General features: G+C 43.7%; 1 protein-coding gene across 5 annotated transcripts in view; it reads right to left on the reverse strand.

Annotated features, from left to right (window-relative positions):
* ccdc85a (coiled-coil domain containing 85A) overlaps window positions 1–17,296 on the reverse strand; it is a 179,331-nt gene extending 162,035 nt beyond the window's left edge. For 3 of the 5 annotated variants that reach the window (XM_008102730.3, XM_062970326.1, XM_062970333.1), the window contains exons 1-2: window positions 15,297–17,294; window positions 8,845–9,775 (exon numbers count right to left, since the gene is read on the reverse strand). In XM_008102730.3, the coding sequence (XP_008100937.1) occupies window positions 8,845–9,775; window positions 15,297–15,602 (1,237 nt within the window). In that variant the 5' untranslated portion in view covers window positions 15,603–17,294. Of the gene's footprint in view, window positions 1–8,844; window positions 9,776–15,296 lie in introns of all 5 variants that reach the window. The other 2 variants (XM_062970312.1, XM_008102731.3) reach the window with 2 other exon arrangements.
* Between the last annotated feature and the right edge of the window lie 3,310 nt (window positions 17,297–20,606).

Here is a 20,606-nt window from a genome sequence, read left to right on the forward strand (position 1 = left end):
ATCGTTCAAAAGATTCCTAGAGACCCATTTCCAGAAGGCATGAGCGTTGGCTAGCATGATACAGAAGGCCTAATGCTCCAACAGCTTTCCTTAATTCGACTTTTCTTTTTGGTACTTTTCTTTTTATGACTCCAGGTGTTTCTAAGGAAGCTGAAAGGTTTAAAACAACACTTATTCGCCTCTAGTGGGTATTTCCAATGCTACAAAAACACTGCAATAAATCCACAAAATTCCTTAATATTCCTTGTGCAAAACAAGTTTTTTTTTTTTTGTAGAAAAAAACAAAACAGCAACACAGCAATCTTATTATTCTCTTCATTTTTAGCTGGCAAAATTCCAGATTACTAATTGTCAAAAGGTGACCTGAAAAGAAATGGGACTTGCTCATTTGGGGAAAAATATTCACCTCAAATGAAAACCCAAAGTGGTCATGAAATTCATTCCTAGTAATGATATTCAAGTTAAGAGAGCCAGTACCGGTAAGTGAGAAATCACTGTTTTGCTTTCTGTCTATATGGCACTCTGTGATATCTTTCCTCCTTAATTTGAACTTTTCATCTCAAGATACAAACTTGGAAATGTCTGATCTGACCCCAGTGGCCAGTGCCTTAGTTGCAACCCATTTAGTTTGTTATAAAACATTTTGTATGGAACTGCCTTTGAAGGCTATTGAAGAACTTCAGTTCAGAGAGCTGCAGTTAGATTGTTAGCTGAGGTTGGCGACAGGAAACATAACAATGGCTTTGTTCACTGACCGCCAGTCCATTTCGGGAGACAATTCGAAGTGCTGACTGTGACCCATAAAACCCTACACAGCTTGGGTCAAGGCTATCTGAAAAATTATCTTTAAATACGAGGCTACATGGACTTAAGGTCTTCAGCACTGGTCCCATCACTGTCCCAGAGTGAATCTACACTATAGAATTAATGCAGTTGGACAATACTTTAATTGCTACATCTCAATGCAATAGAATTATGAGATTACTGGTTTGGTGCGACAATCTTTGTCTAAAGTCTAAAGACCAGGATTCCATAGTGTTTAATCATGGCAGTTAAAGTGGTGTCAAACTGCACTAATCCTGCAGTGTAGATGCACCTCCAGACATGTCAGATGACGACAAAGGAGAGGACCTACTCAGTGGCTGCTCCCTGGATTTGAAACTCCTTCCTTGCTGTCCTTTTTAATCTGCCAGGGCTTTAAATAACATGCTATTGTGATCTTAATCGATCCTGAAGTCTTCAATTGGCTCATTTTAATTGGTTTTAATTTTATGAGTAATTTAATTCTATGGGTAATTTGCAACTGTAATTTAGTTGCATTCCGATTGCATAATTTTGCATGTCTTTGTTTATGACACTGCAAAGGTTTTAACTTTTGGTTTTAACATTTGAATGACATATATAAACAACCACCATAATAAAACCAACACAATTAGTAATGTATTGTAGCCTGCCAAATGCTTGTCAGCAACCCACCTTTGAGGCACATACACCGAAGATGTGTAGACTTGGCTAGCGTGGTAGACAGTTCTGTTACTGTATTCTAGAACTCTGGGGCCCCATCTACACTACCATATAATCTAGTTTCAGAAGCGAGATTAGCTGCATTGAACCAGATTGTATGGCGGTGTAGACTATCCAGTTCAATGCAGTTCAATCTGCATTATATGACTCTATACTGACCATCATAATGCAGTTCAGACTAGATTATATGCCAGTGCAGGTGTGTCCTGTGAGACTAAATTCAGAAAAACCCACATCATCCCACATTCATACACTTATAAATTTCAATAATCCCTTAATCATCACTTCCTCTAACTCTGCACTAAAGTGATAAGTGCTGACAGATGTCACCCAAAATGCATATGTAGGAAGCAAAAAGGAGATGTCTGGGACTAAGGTCTGCTGAAGTATTGCAAAAAGTGCTTAGCAAATATAATCCAGGAAGGGAAATTTAAAACCAAGGACTCCATACTCAATGACTAGATGTTAAACTGCATTCTATGGTCAGTGTAGATTCCTATAACTCAGGCATGGGCAAACTTCAGCCCTCCAGGGGTTTTGGACTACAACTCCCACAATTCCTTACAGCCTACCGGCTGTTAGGAATTGTGGGAGTTGTAGTCCAAAACCCCTGGAGGGCCGAAGTTTGCCCATACCTGCTATAACTGCATTAAATGGTAGTATATATATGGCCTGAATGTCTGGGGTGGGGACACCCTTAAAGGACCCTTTTGTTGCAGTATCACTTAGCAGATGGTTTGTTCTTCTAAGAAAATATATTGTGAGAAACCACTACTTGCCATTATTAAGTTTTTCCATACCCATACAGATAATCCCCCCACCCCGCACCTCCCTCTATCTCCCCCTCCCCACCTTAAATGAATGCTGGTTCTGCAAAGGACTTGTTCCTTCCCTGATCTATGGCACCTCCAGTGATACGTGCCAGAGAGTGTTAGTCAGCAGTTTTACTTTTTGCTCATTAATAACCTCAACAGGGAGCAAGAAGCAAAGCCGTCAGCCTTTGATATTTTCCTTAGATGCAAAAAAGGAGGAGGAGAAAGGAAGAGCAACCCAAAGCAGAACTCTCTGTGAAACAAAAGGGTTGTAATGTAAGAGATTTGGAATGAAACAATCCAGGAATGCTTCAAGAAGATGCAAAGGACCTCCATTTATACATATTCATTGATACTGATACATCACCTCCAGTATTTGTGAGTCATATTACAGCACAGAAACCAATATTAAAGATTTTAGGGGAATCTAAAGCAAGGAATCTAAAGCACCTTGTCTGTCTCCTGAGAAATCTGTATAAAGACCAAGTAGCCACAGTAAGAACAGATCATGGGCCCAGGCTGTGGCGCAGGCTGGAGAGCAAGCCAGCTGCAACCAGCTGCAATGAATCACTCTGACCAGGAGGTCCTGAGTTCGAGCCCGCTTGGAGCCTATGTTTGTCTTGTCTTTGTTCTATGTTAAAAGGCATTGAATGTTTGCATATATGTGTAATGTGATCCGCCCTGAGTCCCCTTCGGGATGAGAAGGGCGGAATATAAATGCTGTAAATCACAGAACAACAGACTGGTTCAAGATTAGGAAAGGAGTGTGGCAGGGCTGTATACTTTCACCCTCCCTATTCAACTTGTACGCAGAACACATCATGCGACATGCGGGGCTTGACAATTCCAAAGCCGGAGTTAAAATTGCTGGAAGAAACATTAACAACCTTAGGTATACAGATGATACCACTCTGATGGCCAAAAGTGAGGAAGAGCTGAGGAGCCTTATCACCAAGGTGAAAGAAGAAAGTGCAAAAGCCGGGCTGCAGTTGAACATCAAGAAAACCAAGATCATGGCAACTACACCTATTGATAACTGGCAAATAGAGGGAGAAAATGTGGAGGCAGTGACAGACTTTATATTTCTAGGCGCAAAAATCACTGCAGATGCAGACTGCAGCCAGGAAATCAGAAGATGTTTACTTCTTGGGAGGAGAGCAATGACCAATCTCAGTAAAATAGTGAAGAGCAGAGACATCACACTGGCAACGAAAGTCCGCATAGTCAAATTCCCCATAGTAACCTATGGATGCGAGAGTTGGACCATAAGGAAGGCTGAGCGAAGGAAGATAGATGCCTTTGAACTCTGGTGCTGGAGGAAAATCCTGAGTGTGCCTTGGACCGCAAGAAGATCCAACCAGTCCATCCTCCAGGAAATAATGCCCGGCTGCTCACAGGAGGGAAGGATATTAGAGGCAAAGCTGAAGTATTTTGGCCACATCATGAGAAGACAGGAAAGCTTGGAAAAGATCATGATGTTGGGGAGAAAGGAAGGAAAAAGGAAGAGAGGCCAACCAAGGGCGAGATGGATGGACGGTATCCTTGAAGTGACTGGCTCGACCTTGAAGGAACTGGGGGCGGTGATGGCCGACAGTGAGCTCTGGTGTGGACTGGTCCATGAGGTCACGAAGAGTCAGAAACGACTATACGAATGAGAGAGAGAGAAAGCAAGGGAAACGATGGAGGCAGCATCCCAAAACACAAGATGATGTTAGAGATGGAAAGCTGCTTGAAGTTCCTCCTCCTCTCCCAACACGTAGCAACAGACATTTCATGTGTTTCACCCACACACAGACCCCTAAAGGCACCAACCCCTGTCTGATCCTAGAAGCTAACCAAGGTCATCTCTGCTTAATACCTGGATAGGAGACCACCAGGGTATCTCAGTTGCTGTGGGATATATTTCAGAGGGAAGAACTGGCAAGAAAGCCCTGGGTTTGCTGTTAGTCATCAGGCAATCCGAAGGCATACACAAAGAGAGACCTCTTAGGAGCAACAACATTCAAAGACACAGCCATTGCTCTGGAATATCAGTATGGAAAGGGGTATTGTAGCATCTTTGAGACTAATTGAGAGGAAGAAACTGGTTGCATAAGTTTTTGTAGATTTAAGCCTACTTCATCAGATGTGTGAAGTGCTATGAACACCTATAAAGATCCTTTAAAGTTTGAGCTAAAACACAGAATGGATTCGCTTCCCCTCACCAGCATGGAAGCCATTCGATGCCAGAACATCCAACTCAATATCAGCAACTCAGACTAGTAGCAACTCTTTGGAGCTTCAGACAGAACCCTTCCTTGCCTTATCTGAAGATCTCTGGTGCTCTGTGATGGCCTCCCATCCCATTATTATCCAGGCCTAACCTTGTTCAGCTTGCATGATCAATTCATACTGGATATAGTCAAGAAGGTGTGATGCTATGTTGAGATTTGTTAGAGAAGAATTTTCAAAATAAAATTGGCAATATCTTACTATATTTATATAGCATTATTGCGCGAGCTCAGCTGCTCTGTTAGCCTCCTTGAGACAAAATGGGGGAGAAAGGGGCAACTAGTATCAGCAAGGGATGTAAAGGGAATCACAGAGAGAGATATGTATGTGTGTGTGTGTGTGTGTGTGTGTATATATGTATGTATATATATATATATATATATATATATATATATATATATATATATACACACACACACACACACACACACACACACACACACATACATACATACATGGAGTGCAAAATGGAAAGGAAAACGTTTTCCTCCTTCTCTCCAAATAATAGAACCCAAAGTCAGTGAGACCATGAATCCATTCTAGGGTTTTTTGCCCATTCTTTAAAGAAGAAATCCAATATACTCCAGAACAAGTTCAACATTTTATAGCCATGGAAACACACTGACTAACTTGGGGCAAGTCACACTCTCTAGGATTCAGAGGAAGTTAAAGGGAATCTCACCCCTTAACAAACCTTCCCAAGAAAACCTTGTGGTGTGGTTGTGTAAGTTGGAAACAATTAGAAGGCAGATGACAACAGAGGACAATCACCATATTTATGCCTATCAGGAACAGTTGTTTCTTTCTTTCCTGGAAATTTACCAGGGACTGGTAGCCAGTGGTTTAAGATCTGCCTCTCTTAAACAGACCGCCACATCCCATGACACTATAAAATTTCCAACCTGCAGATCAGTGCAGAAAGTTAAAATATAAGCACTGAGATCCTCCAAAATGTTTTTCTACAGCATGCAGTCATTGCAAGACTCATGCACTATTGTGGGCATTAGACTTGATAGTTTCCAATACTCCTTCCAATTCTGAAATGCTATGATACAGGAGAACCATTTCCTACACGGCCCTTGACATATAAGCCATGGATAGAGAACAAGGTGAGGAGGAGAGGTAAGAAAGCGATCATAATGCCAAAGTGAGCCAAAAGAGCTAGAATGGTATACTGGACTGAGTGCTGGACTGCAACTCTGAAGACCAGGATCTGAATTCCTGCTTCGTCATCGAAATTCACTAGGTGACCTTGGACACATCACACTTTCTCAGACTCAAAGAAGTAAAGGCAAATTCCTTCTGAAAAAATCTTGCCAAGAAAAACCCATGACAGAATCACTGTAAGTAAGAAACAACTTGAAGGCTCACAACAACAATGAAGCAACATGATAGAGGACAAGTCTGCTTAGCTAAAGTAAATAGTGTGTGCCCTCTGGGATTTCAAGTTAAAATATATAGGGCATTCTGACCCATGTCCTCAGACATCTATCTTGATGTGTTTAAGGCAACTAGTTAGAACTAGTCAAACACACATTTTTGGAAATAGTGCATGCTCATTATTGGTCAGCTTATATTATTGTCAGAGCCCTTCTATGGGTTAATTGCTGGTGCCATATAATTTTGCAAGAATGTTATACTGCCTGAGTGCTGGTCTGATTCATGTCCTGCATGCTAGAATATGCCCAATATTATATCTTTTTAAATAAACTGCTGCTTCAAGCTTTGATTTATTGGACCATAAGGGAAGATTTTTTTTTCCCTCAACAAAAGGAAGGGAGATTCAACCTATGCAGACAGGTCTTTAATGACCACTACTCAAGAAGAAGACATGCAACAAGTAGAAGTATCAGTTATTGTACAAGATTGTCTCTATCATGTTCATCAGGCAATAAGATTCTGGAGCACTGGTAGTGGCTATAAAAAATAACAGAAGAAACTATTCCTCATTGAATCATAAGCATAATTGATGTATATCTTGGAACAAGGAATTAATTACAAATAACCTGTTGTTTTCAATGTGTTACTTTTACCTGTCAATCTTAGTCACAAGTATTAAGTATATAAGTATAGAAAAACTCCCCCAGGTAGCACCATGCAGCTGACATGGGTTACAACTCACATAATTTTCAGCCAGCACAGCTATATTGTACATGAATAATGGGAGTTGCAGTTCAACATGAAAGGGCTGTTTCTCTTGCAGAGTACCAACTGCCTGTTTGGGAAATGACCCAGCCTTAAAAACATTGCATTGTGCAAGATTTTGGCATATCCTCCTACTCTGCCAGATGAAACAAATGTGAATGCTAGAGAAACATCCGTTAAAATGTCAAGCTACGGTTGCAAACTCCATTTCATATGGCTAAATGTCAAGGAATACATTTTCATTTGTTTTTTTAAAATCCATGGAAAAGCAATTAAATTTACAAGCAAATGTACAGGAAGTAAACACAAAACTGCAGAACTCATATCCCATAAATGTTCTATGGCTCCCACAAAAATTTCCATGAGAAATAAAGGTCATGATACAACACTGGCACCTAGGTACGAGGGGCCGGGCTGTGGCGCAGGCTGTTGAGCAGCTGCAATAAATCACTCTGACCATGAGGTCATGAGTTCGAGGCCAGCCCGTGGCAGGGTGAGCACCCGTCAATTAAAAATAAAAAATAGCCCCTGCTTGTTGCTGACCTAGCAACCCGAAAGATAGTTGCATCTATCAAGTAGGAAATAAGGTACCACTTATAAAAGTGGGGAGGCAAGTTTAACTAATTTACGACCTGGAATGAGGAAGTGCCGTCAGAGTGGATGATGAAGCAGCTGCTCCCCCCTGTGGCCAGAATCGAACATCCCCTCAGAAGAAGGTTAAATTGCCTCTGTGTCTGTCTGTCTCGCTCTCGGTTTGATGTGTTTATGGTCATTGAATGTTTGCCCTATATGTGTATAATGTGATCCGCCCTGAGTCCCTTTCGGGGTGAGAAGGGCGGAATATAAATACTACAAATAAATAAATAAATAAATAAATAGGTATGGAAAGGGAGGTTGAGAATCCCAAAAGTTGAGATTCTGCACTTGCAATTTCCTATACCATCACACTAGGAGTAAAAAAGAAAGGTTGCTGCCTAACAATTCACTGATCAGTACAAAAGAGGGAGCAAAAGCAAATGAAGATTGCCAATGGTGAAGACCCAGAAAACTTCTGTGATGTTAAAAATCACACATCAGACGGGTTTCTGATAAATGACCAAAGCTTTAAAAAAAAACTATTTTGGAGAGTTATAAATCCCAGAATTTCCCAACGACCATGTTGGCTATGATATTCAAGGAGTTGTAGTTCAACATCTGTAGTTTCCCAAGCTCTGTCCTTCCTTCAGTGACATCCTTAAGTACGACTGAAACATAGAGAAACAACCCGGTTCCTGAAGGCAGAAGCAGCATCCAATGATTGCTTGCGTAGATGCCTCTCCACCTGCCCATTTGCTCTTCCCTCAAGTTGTGAAAAGGAGGCTTCTCCCACCCCTTCTGGCTCTTATCTCTCTCTTCCACATCGAGCAGACGTGTTCTCGTGTTCTCTACACGGTACATTAGCTTCAGCCTAGAGGAATACCATCTTTCAATGCCTCTTTGTGCAGGCGAGACGCTTCCCCATAGATGCCACTATTGTGTGGCCTCCTCCGGCAGCCCATCCTTCAACGTCACCTGCACTTATCCTCCTAAATCACCAGCGGGAGCAGCAGAACGACTGCATGTCCTGTCTCATGTTGCAACAAAGGCATTACATCATAAATGTGCCACAAACACACAACACACACACATACGAGAATGACTGCTTCCCTTTTTTCCACAACTCAACAGCATGAATAATTTGCAAGTTCAGACAGCCCTCCACATTTGTTGGTTGACTTGTGCAGATCTGATTACTCACAGATTTGATTAAAATGTTCTAAGAATTTCTATATCCTCCTGTGCAATTCTATGGTCAACTTCTCCTGGACATTGACCATAGAGATGCCTGAAGGACAGAGAGAATACCTCTAGGTCCTCTAATGCAATTCTATGGTCAGCTTGTGGCAGAGTTGTGTTGGAGAACCTAGAGAGGTGTTCTCAGCTGAAGAAGAAATACAGGACTTTTATTAGTGCTTTTTCCACTTTCATCGGGGCCCTGCACCCCTATCCCCAGAAAATATGGAGGACTGACTGTACTCCCACCATGATTAAAAGGAACATAGTGAGAACCCACCATTCATTCCATTGTAGAGGCCTCTGTGATGGGGTGACAGGTCATCCACCACCTGTCTCCTCAAGGTGCCTTCTCTGCTGCCTCCGCCCAAGTGTTTCAGGTGCTCAGGGCTTCCCCCGTAGTGCTGTTTGAGATGCTCAGGGCTCGTGCCTCTCACTTTGGGGAGGTGCTCTGTGCTTCCACTCAAGGTATGTTTTTGAAGAAGCTCCGGACTGGCGCTTCCGCTGTGCTTCTGGAGCTCCGGGCTGCTCCCGGGGCGATGTTTTTGAAAATGTTCTGGGCTACTGCTCAGCATGTGCTTTGGCAAGGTTTCTGGACTGCTACAGCTGTGCTTCTGCTGATCTGGGGCACCTTTGCCGTGTGTCTTGTGGTGCTCTGGGCTTGGCCCTTTCAAATGCTTCTGGTGATCAGGGCTTCCCGAACTCCTGCGTCTGGGGAGGTGATCGGGACTAGCGCTCCTGTGCTTATGATGCTCAGGACTCCCCTCACTCCTTGTTTTCTGGAGATGTTCAGGACTGGAGCTTGCATGGTGCTTGTGGTGATCAGGGCTGTCTGTGCTGCCGGTGCTGGAGGTGCTGCTTCCATCACCGACGTCCCTTATGAAGGCGCTGGTGGCATTTAATTGGTGGCAGAGGCTGGCTTGGCTATCGATTGAGTTCCTACAGCCAGCAACGCCACCCTTCTCGTCATCCAGCAAGACACAAAGCTCTTTCAGTTCCAAGTTCTCCTTCACCACCTCTTCCTGTCTCACTTCCAGTTCCTTGAGCTTCTGCAAATATAAGGCAACCTCTTTGTGCATGACGCCGGCACTGTACCGGCCAAGTCTCTGCCACTCCCGGGATACTTTTTTGCCTTTCTGCCGGTCATCATCCAAGAAGCAGCAAAGGTCTCTCAGCTCCTGGTTGTCTTCCTGAAGTTTCTGGTTGATGTCCTTCATGAAAATGAGAGAATAATATATCATCAAGGAATAACTGGGTATAATGAAAATTTTCTAGGACATACATTTTAGCAGAACACAGAGAAATCTTTCAAATCCCACATTTACTAATTCCAAGCCCTTGGCAATGCCACACACATACAAGGCCAGCCCTACATTGTTGGGTATTTGATAAAAGATAAAAATTCCCTTCCTAAATCTGTCTTTCTCCCATAATCTCCCCCTTCCTCCCCATCAGCCTTCCCAAAATTCCCATTCCTGCATTCATGGCTTCTTGGATAATAGTCCATTGAAGCAGACACCTGGGTACAAAGCAAGATTATACAACCGAATTGATAGCAAACACCAATACCATTTGGAATTCTCTAAATGGCTAAAAGCTCCATAAAGATAAACTCCTTGTTCAAGTGTTTTCACATGTGAGAAAACTATACAAGTTTGATCTAGGGATTGCCAAGGACATTTTTGAAGATAGAAACTCCATGTCTCCTGATGCTTCTTAACACTAAGAATATTTTTCAGCAAATAAAGTGTGTCATACTACTTCTGAAGACTATTGGGAGCAGTATTTAGGTCCCCAGACACACGCTGCTACTTTCCATCAGATATGTGCTGGCTGCAAGTCACTCTTATAGGGAAAATATGGGTCTTGTGCAAAAAAAATACACACAACAGAAAATGAATTAGCCAATTCCTTATTTGAGAGAACTAGAGTCAGTCCTCCGCATTTCTGGGTCTCACGTTTGTGGATTTGGTTATTTACAAATTGGATTAATATGGTCTCTCTGGGAATCTCTCTGGGCCCTCCCACACAGCCATATAATCCAGAATATCAAGGCAGAAAATCCCACAATATCTGCTTTGAACAGGGTTATTTGAGTCCACACTGCCATATATTCCAGTCCAAAGCAGAAAATGTGGGATTTTATTCAGCTGTGTGGAAGGGGCCTCCGTCTTCCATTGCCACTATATGATCATCTCCTGCAAGCATTGGACTGGAGTTGTGTTGGAGGACATAAAAATACCTCTAGTGCAACTCTATTATCTAGTTTCTGTGGATTTGGAGATCACACTAATTGTGTTATGTCTTGCATTTTTGTTTTTATAATTTCATTGTGTTTCTTTATAATTTGTTTATATATTACTGTTGTCATTGAATGTTTGCCATTGTGTTTATTTTGTTGTAAGCCACTATGAGTCCCTTCGGGGAGAAAGGGAGGACTATAAATACAGTTATTGTTATTATTATTACTACTACTACTACTACTAATTCCTGGAGAGGTCTTCTTTGAGGTAAAAACAAACACTTTCATTTTCACAGGGGTCTTACACCCCTAACCCCACCAAATGTGGAGGACTGACTGCATAATGCAAAATAGCCATTCTCCCAAAGTGTGTCCATAGGGTCCTCATGTTTTTGCATATAAAAGGGAAACTTTAAGCTGAAAAATAGCTGGTGCTGGTTTACTGGGAGATGGAGGCTTCAGCCTCTTCCCTTCCATTTGTTTTCCCAAGAGAAAAAAGTATCAGCAGACACTGTTTCACATTCACTTGAGACATACCGGCCTCCACTTCTATCAGTAGGTCAATTGAGTGCATCGTTTCAAAGTTTTATATTCCACCTCTGCTTGCTGGATCAATACTTGGCCTGAGCTGTCACTAAATAATATCAACTTGAAAATGGGCTAGGTGAAGCTATGTGTTTCTTATCTGTTTTTTAAAGATTCTCAGTTTTTCATTCTAGGGCAAAGCACACAGAAACAGAAATCCCTGGGAAAGTTACAACTCCCAGACTCACACAGCCAACATAACCACTGATGGAGAGATTCTAGAAGCTCAACTACTAAAAAAGTAACTTTTCCATTGTGTTTGGAGAAACACAGAAATTGAGACTCCCATGTATAGGGCCAGTTTACTTTGCAATCCATGAACTGCCTGCAAAGCAACTCAAGCGGTTTTGACATGAATCTATTTTATGCACAGCCCACTTGCATTAACAAAAATAGAAGCTGGAAGAACCCGGAGAGGCTCATGAAAGCATGAAAGCGAGGCAAGGCTAAATGACTGTGGCAAATATATCACCGTTGGGATGCATCAGGATAGTGAAAACAGGATGATGTAATGGCAAACTTTCCCAAGTCTATCAATGGAACTGGGCCAGGGCACCAAGCAGACAAAGTAAAGGCCCCAAAATACAGTGGTGGGTGCAATGCACTTTTTATATGTGAAGAGGAAAGGGGGGGTGTGCAGAACCGATTAATGAAAGCACCTGCTTCCTATGCAGAAGGTAGCAAATGCAATCCTTGGCATCTCCAGGTAAAGCTGGGGAAAACCTCCAAATAAAGCTGCTAGTGAGAGCCAACAGTTCTGGGCTGGGGAATTTAGTATCAGAACTGGAGAGAGTAACAGTTCCCAGGTTATGTTTTGCCCTCTGCTTCAGTCATTTCACACTGCTACTCTCAACAGCCCTAACCAGCATGACCAATTATTGGGAATAATGGGAGTTGTAGTCCAACCCATTTGAGGAGGGTGCAAGGTAAGGAAGGCAAATATACAACCACTTATCCCAATCTTCTTCAAAGGGCTTAGCAAACCACCATATACACTTCTTCACACAGGCACAAGGTAATTTATCTTGACGATAAACCCCAGTCAGTAGGAGTGAGAAACACAAACTGGTCCAAAGTTGGATTCACTGGTTCCCAAACTCTAGTCCTCAGGATGTTTTGGATGTGAACTCTCAGGTGCCTCCATTTCCCTGACACATTCTGGGATGTGAAGTCCAAAACACCAGGGAGACCAAGTTTTAGAAACACTGACTGGTGTTTAATGATTGTGGGGTGGCCCAAGCTTAAAGCTGCTGTCCAAGGTGCTGAACAGGGTTTTGAAGATAGGAGTCAGCTCTTTGTATAGAGCTTTTAAAATCTGAACTAAAACCCAAACCAGATTCACTACCTCACTGATACCAGATACACTTGCCTTCATTATGAGAATGGCACTGGCTGCATTGAAACCCAGTCTTCTTCCTGCTCTCTTCCTTCTATGGGTACATCTACACTGTAGAATTAATACAGTTTGACTCCAGTTTAACTGGTATGGCTCAATGATATGGAATCCTGGGAGCAGTAGGTTGAAAAGATATTTAGATTTCTCTGCCAAAGAGTGTGGGCACCTCAGCAAACTGCAAATATTCCATTGCATTGAGCCATGACAGTTAAAGGAGTGTTAAACTGCATTAATTCTACAGTGTAGATACACCCACAGTCTTTAGATTAATACAGTAAACTGACATGAGATAGCCATCTCTTAATGATGCTTTGACTGTGGATTCCCACCTAGCAGTGGGTTGGACTAGATGACCCTTAAGGGATTCTTGGGCATATTCATGGTTGCATCATTCCGTTTGCTCAGGAATGTGCACTAGATTTGGGTTTTCTTCCCTGACATCAGTGCAGTGTGGAGCATATGCTTTTTGCACGCAACAATTGCAAGGTTCAGTACTTCACATCTCCAGTTAACCGGATAATATGGAAAACCCTTAATTGCACATGACCCTGGAGAGTGGATGTCATTCAAAGCAGACCGAATTGTTCCACATGGTAGACATCACTGAGTTAGAGCAGACAAAACTGGAGTCGCTGATTCAGGTAATTATAGGAGGCTCCAAGATCTGCCGGCTCTCCTCTGGGAAGGATCCTTCCATCTAAACTGTCACATTGAAACATTGCCAAATGCAATTTTAACATGATACATTGTGTTACTTATAGACCAGCAAAAAAAAAGACATATCTTGAAAAACAGGATGTAAATCATTCCAATATTTCATTGGAATGATTTATAATTTTTTTGTCCGATTCTATCTCCCCAATTTCTGCCAATGGTATCTTTCCAAGTGTTGCAACCTGCAGATCTCTGGTTTGGAGATGCAGCAGTTATCAGAGCAAGTAAAAATGGCATGGATATGGATTTTCACTGAATGTACATGTATTGGGGAACAACCTCGACTCAGTTCTTCTAGCAATGACATCTTCTCCCCTGCCCTCTCCCGGAACCATAAATGCAGAGACTGAAAATAACTGTCCAAGTACCAAAAAGTAGGTGCTGAGAAACCCAAAGGACAAGAGAGCACTTAAAATGAATGTCTTATTTTTTAGGAAAGGCATGAAGATCTCTTCTTGAGAGTTCACTCTGAGAGTAACCAAGTTAGGAGGTATGAAGATAAAGATGAGAGTGAGAGAGAAAAAACTGAGTCACAATGACATGGAGCACAATTCACCAGGGAGTCCACCTAGTTCCACCCCAAAATCCACCCCATAATAATGCAAAATACATATCTGTAAGGTTTCGCTGTTTTAGAAGAACTTCCCTAGCCAACTGAGAATCACGCTGTGAGTAATCATGAAAGTTGCACATATAAATAACTTTCCCAAACTACAATGATGCTAACTGCCACAGTAGAGTCAACATGCTAAGGTGCTTTGAGTGTTGGACTACAGCTCCAAAGAGCAGAGTTCAAATCCCATCCAACCATGAAAAATCCACTGGATGACTCTCACTTCTGTGATAGGATCACTTTAGGATGACAGTAAATCCAAAACAACTTGAAGACACACAACAACTGCCACAGTGCCTGGCCAAGTTTTAACACTGGGATGAGGGGATAATAAGGCTTTTAAGACATTTTATCAAATTATTATTTGATAATAATTTATCAAATATTATTATACTTAGAGCACCCAGAAAGCCAAGAAAGGATTTCAATCATAATTGTGGGAGGTCCTTTCTGGGATTGCAGAGCCTGGAATCACCTAGCCCATGACCATGCTGGTTAGGAGATCTCAAAAGCTGGATTATTTTCCCAAGTTTTACCATGTATCAGACCCCTTGGGCAACATTGCTCTGATAAGTGAATGAGGTGATAAGAAGGCTTTCGAGCAACATTGAATTGCAATTCCCGCCCCCCTCCTCAAAGTTTTTTTGTGACACCCATTGAACAGTTCTGCCTCCCTTGGAACAGCCAAAAAGTTGAGAAAGACTTTTAAAATTGCATTTAATTATTTTACTTACATATACATTGCTTTAATGCTGCAAATAGTTGAATTCCGTTTTAATATTTATGATGCTTTTTGTGTACTTTTAATTGCATTTTTAAAAATTTAATTCCCAATTTGGGGAGAAGCATGATAATAGGAGCCCCCAGCAGCGCAGTGGACTAAACTGATGAGCTGCTGAACTTGCTGACTGAAAGGTTGGCGGTTTGAATCCAGGAAGTGGGGTGAGCTCCCGCTGTTAGCCCCAGCTTCTGTCAACTTAGCAGTTCGAAAACGTGCAAATGTGAGTAGATCAATAGGTACCACTCTGGCGGGAAGGTTACAGTGCTCCATGCAGTCATGGAGTTTTGGACTTCAACTCCCACAAATCCTAACAGCCTACTGGCTGTTAGGAATTGTGGGAGTTGAAGCCCAAAACACCTGGAAGGCAGAAGTTTTAGACAGTCCTTGAGGGTCTTCCTTACCTTGAGCCCCCGGATCTCACCCAGGTGGAGTTGGAGGCGGCGGTTGACCTCGCGGATGAGGTTGCTGTGATCCAGCATGGCACTCATCTTCTCAGCCTCAGCCTTGCGCAGGCTCCGAACCAGCTCCTCTTTGGTCCACTTCAGCAGCTCCTCGTCGGCCACCTTGGAGAGGTCTTCGGCCACCCCGGCCCCTGCCACCGCCTGCCCCGCCACACCCCCCGCTTCAGGCGTCCCTGCGGCCACCGGTGTCCCTGCGGCCGACCCACCAGATCCCGCTCCGGCCCCTGTCGCCAGGACTTTGGACATCCTGGCCAGGCCAAGCTGCCCTCCAAGGACAGTGAGTGGAGTGAGCGATGGATCAGGAGCAGGACGACAAATTTGACCCTTCCAGGACTCAGCTCAGTGAAGATATGAAGAGGTCTTTGGGCAAGTTTTATTTCGACCCCTCAACAAAGAGAAGAAGCATAGGAATAGTTCTCCAAAGAGTGGCTTCAACCTTTCCAGGACTCAGTGAAGAATTTGGAAGCAAGTTTGTTTCGACCTCTCTTCAAAAAAAAGTAAAACAATAACCTTTTCTCCTTAGTCTGGCTGATCTCTTTGGGTCTCCAAAGGGCATCTGCAGCTCCCCAAGGTGTGGCTTTGACCCCTCCAGGGACCTTTGAAAATTGAGAGAAGGGGTCTTTGGGCAAGAATGATTCCAACCCCCTTCTAGAGTGCAGCAACTTCTAACTGAGAAAGAAATCTGTTCCCTTCAGTCCATTCAATCCCTTCAGGTCTCCACAGTAGTTCTGCAGCTCTTTCTGGAGAGACTTCGGGGCGACTTTGGAGTCCAACCCTGAGGCTCTTGGCATCCAAGGAGACAGAGAACTTTTCTTCTTCAGTCAAAAGGAGAGACACCAAGCTTGGAGTCTGGCATCATTGCTTATCACTCAGCGGAAAGGGAGGCCGCCCGAGCGCTTCAATCCATGGCCCCAGGACTGGCCCAGTTGACTCGCGTGTTTCCAGATCCCGACGTTCCTCTTTGCGCCCGTGTCGCTGGATCGGGGAAGAGGGAAAGTCCAAAGATTCTACCTTCACCCTGATTCAACTGAAGCCTCTCAGTAGCTATTATAGCAACAGCAACCCACACTTTCTTGTGCCGATTCCAGGCACCGACTCGCCCCCTCCGGCGTCCTGGAGAGGAAGGCTACCCGATGTAAGGGGCGAACACGCGTACAGGCTTCCCCACGTGCTTGGCGAGGGTTCCCTCCTGTTCCTCGCGTACAAAAAGATTCACGATTTCTACAGGCGTCGGGGCAAACCCAAAACGGGCGGTGGCAAAGGAGAGAGAGAGAGAGAGTAAGCCTTCGCTTTCTTGATTGTTTCCTTGCTTCACTGATGAGCAGAAAGAAAGGTGTGTTCTAGCAGACACGCGTGTCCGTGGGAACGGGGAGGCTTCAGACACAAAGAAGGGCGACTCCTGGAAAGTCTCGTGTCCGCTTCCCGCGCCTTCCCACGTTCTTCTGGACGCCGGCAACAGATGGAGAGAGGGAAAGAGCGGAGCGGGGTCTCTCCGGCTTCCACTCAGCTGGGCTCATCCCTGGCGGCCATCCTCCTCCTCCTCCTCCTCTTCTTCCCGGAGCGCCTCTCAAGGGGAGAAGAAGAGAGAAGAGAAGCCGGGAGAAGGAGCGCGTCTTCGGGACGCCCCCGACGCGCATCAGCCGCGAAGCTGTGCCGCCTCTTTGCCCGGCCCGACGAGAGAAGGCGGCTCAGAGGCAGCGCTTTTTCTCCCCTTTCGCCTCCTCCTCCTCCCTTCAGCCGGGAGGCGGCGACGGAGGGCCACGTGCGAGACCCCAGGGAAGGAAGGAGGGAAGGAAAGAAGGAAGGAAGGAGGGAGGGAGGGAGAAGAAGGGAATGGGAAAGGAGAGGAAAGGATGGACGCGGCTCTTTGGCGCCACCTCTCGGCCAAAAGGAGCACCTCCTCTGGGTTCCTTTGAGTTTTCCGGGCTGTTATGGCCACATTCCAGAAGCATTCTCTCCTGTCATTTCGCCTGCAAGCATTCTCAGAGGTTGTGCGCTGTGGCCAAGTCTACATAGGGACCACCAAACGCAGCATTGCCCAAACACGAGTCAAAGAACACGAAAGGTACTGCAGACTCACTCAACCAGAGAAGTCACTTGATGAACCAGCCTGGACACAGTATATTATTGGAGAACACAGAAATGCTTGACCACTCCAACAACCACCATGTCAGACTACACAAAGAAGCCATTGAAATCCACAAGCATGTGGACAACTTCAACAGAAAGGAGGAAACCATGAAAATGAACAAAATCTGGCTCCCAGTATTAAAAAAAACTCTAAAATCAAAACAGTAAATAAGAAGCAACACCCTGAGACATGGGAACTAGGGGCAGCTAACAAAGGATGCCCCCAGGCAGAAAGTAGCCAGTACATGAAGCCATTCAATGCAAATTAGGGTGATTAACTGCAACATTCACGCTGGCTTCCAACTGACAAGAGTTCTTCGCTCACCCTGGACTTATAATAATAATAATAATAATGTTTATTTATATCCCGCCACCATCTCCCCCAGAGGGGACTCGGGGCAGCTCACAGAAATATCAGATACAAGACAATAACAATGTACAATACATCAGTAAACAATAACATGCACCAGTTATAATATTTAAACATTGACCAGAAGAATGAAACATACTTACTAAAAACATAGAATTAAAAACTGAGGTTGCAATGATAGATTAGCAAAGTGCACATTATAAATTGCAAACTCAGAGACATAGATAAAGTGCCACAGATTCGTTTGAAACCTGATCTTCAATATACTAGTGCCATAAATAAAACTTCCTTTTATTTTAAAACTTCCACCTTCCTTTCTGAGTTTCTCCATACCTCACAATCTCTGAGGATGCCTGCCATAGATGTGGGCAAAACGTCAGGAGAGAATACTTCTAGAACATGGCCATACAGCCCAGAAAACATACAACAACCCTGTTGTGAGGTCTGTTGGAAACTAGGCAAGTGGGGTTTATATATCTGTGGTAAGTCCAGGGTGGGACTTGTCTGTTTGAGGGAAGTGTGAATGTTGCAACTTGGTCACCTTTATTAGCATTTAATGGCCTTGCATTTTCAAGGACTGGCTGCTTCCTACCTGGGGGGATCATTTGTTAGGTGATCTTAGCTGGACCTGATTGTTTTCGGTCTGGAATTCTCCTGTTTTCAAAGGTGTGTCCTTTATTTACAGTTTTGGTTTTGGAGGGATTTTTTAAATATTGCTAGCCAGATTTTGTTTATTTTCATGGTCTCCTCCTTTCTGTCGAAATTGTCCACCTACTTGTGGATTTCTATGGCTTCTCTGTGTAGTCTATCACGGTGGTTGGTAGAGTAGTCCAGCAGGTCATATAATATGCTGTGTCCAGGTTATATTTATTTATTTATTTACAGTATTTATATTCCGCCCTTCTCACCCCGAAGGGGACTCAGGGCGGATCACATTACACATATAAGGCAAACATTCAATTCCTTAACATAGAACAAAGACAAGACAAACATGGCGCTCTGAGATGGCCTCGAACTCATGACCTCTTGGTCAGAGTGATTTGTTGCAGCTGGTTGCTCAACAGCCTGTGCACAGCCTGGCCCAGGTTGGTTCATCAGGTGCTCTGCTATGGCTAACTTCTCTGGTTGAGTTAGTCTGCCGTGCCTTTCATGTTCCTTGATTCGTGTTTGGGCAATGCTATGTTTGATGGTCCCTATGTTGACTTGGCCACAGCTGCATGGTATACGGTAGACTCCTGCAGAGGTGAGAGGATCCCTCTTGTCCTTTGCTCACCGCATAGGGATGCTGATGAAGAAACACAACCTACAAACTATCTACAAACCAAAAAAAACCCAACAAATGCTGTGTTCAGCAAAGGACAAGAGGGGCTTGATGAACCAACCTGGACACAGCATATTATTTGAGAACACAGAAATGCTTGACCATTCCAACAACTATCATGTCAGACTACACAGAGAAGTCATTGAAATCCACAAGCATGTGGACAACTTCAACAGAAAGGAGAAAATCATGAAAATGAACAAAATCTGGCTCCCAGTAATAAAAAAAACCTCAGAAATCAAAACAGACATGGGAACTAGGGACAGCTAACAAAGGATGCCACAAGGCAGAAAGTAGCCAGTAGATGAAGCCATTCAATGCAAATTAGGGTGATTAACTGCAACATTCACGCTGGCCTCTAACTGACAAGAGTTCTTCCCTCACCCTGGACTTCCACCTTCAGTTACTGAGTTTCTCCATACCTCGCAACCTCTGAGGATGCCTGCCATAGATGTGGGCAAAACATCAGGAGAGAATACTTCTAGAACATGGCCTAACAGCCCGGAAAGCATACAACAACCCTGTTGTGAGGTCTGTTGGAAACTAGGCATGCGGGGTTTATATATCTGTGGTAAGTCCAGGGTGGGACTTGTCTGTTTGAGGGAAGTGTGAATGTTGCAATTGGTCACCTTGATTAGCATTTAATGGCCTTGCACCTTCAAGGACTGGCTGCTTCCTGCCTGGGGGAATCGTTTGTTAGGAAGGGTTAGCTGGACCTGATTTTTTTCTGTCTGGAATTCTCCTGTTTTTAAAGTGTTCTTCTTTATTTACCATCCTAATTTTAGAGTTTTTTTAATACTAATAGCCAGATATTGTTAATTTTCATGGCCTCCTCCTTTCTGTGAATTTCAATGGCTTCTCTGAGTGGTCTGACATGGTGGTTGCTGGAGTGGTCCAGCATTTCTGTGTTCTCAAATAATATGCTGTGTCCAGGTTGGTTCATCAAGTGCTCTGCTATGGCTGACTTCTCTGGTTGAGTTAGTCTGCAGTGCCTTTCATGTTCCTTGATTCGTGACTGGATAATGCTGCTACGTTTGGTGGTCCCTATGTAGACTTGTCCACAGCTGCATGGTATATGGTAAATTCCTGCAGATGTGAGAGGATCCCTCTTGTCCTTCACTGAATGCAGCATTTGTTGGATTTTCTTAGTGGGTCTTGTAGGTTGTGTTTCTTTATCAGCTTCCCTATGCAAACAGCAAAGGACATGAGGGATCCTCTCACCTCTGTAGGAATCTACCATATACCATGCAGCTGTGGACAAGCCTACAGAGGGTCTACCAAACACAGCATTGCCCAGACACAAATCAAAGAACATGAAAGGCACTGCAGACTAACTCAACTAACTAACTAACTCAATTGCTACATTTACATTTTTCTCAAACAGACAAGAGTTCTTTATCCCACCCTGGACTTTCCACAGATATATAAA

The sequence above is a fragment of the Anolis carolinensis genome, chromosome 1 (genome assembly GCF_035594765.1).
Source record: "Anolis carolinensis isolate JA03-04 chromosome 1, rAnoCar3.1.pri, whole genome shotgun sequence".
Classification (NCBI taxonomy): Eukaryota; Metazoa; Chordata; class Lepidosauria; order Squamata; family Dactyloidae; genus Anolis; species Anolis carolinensis.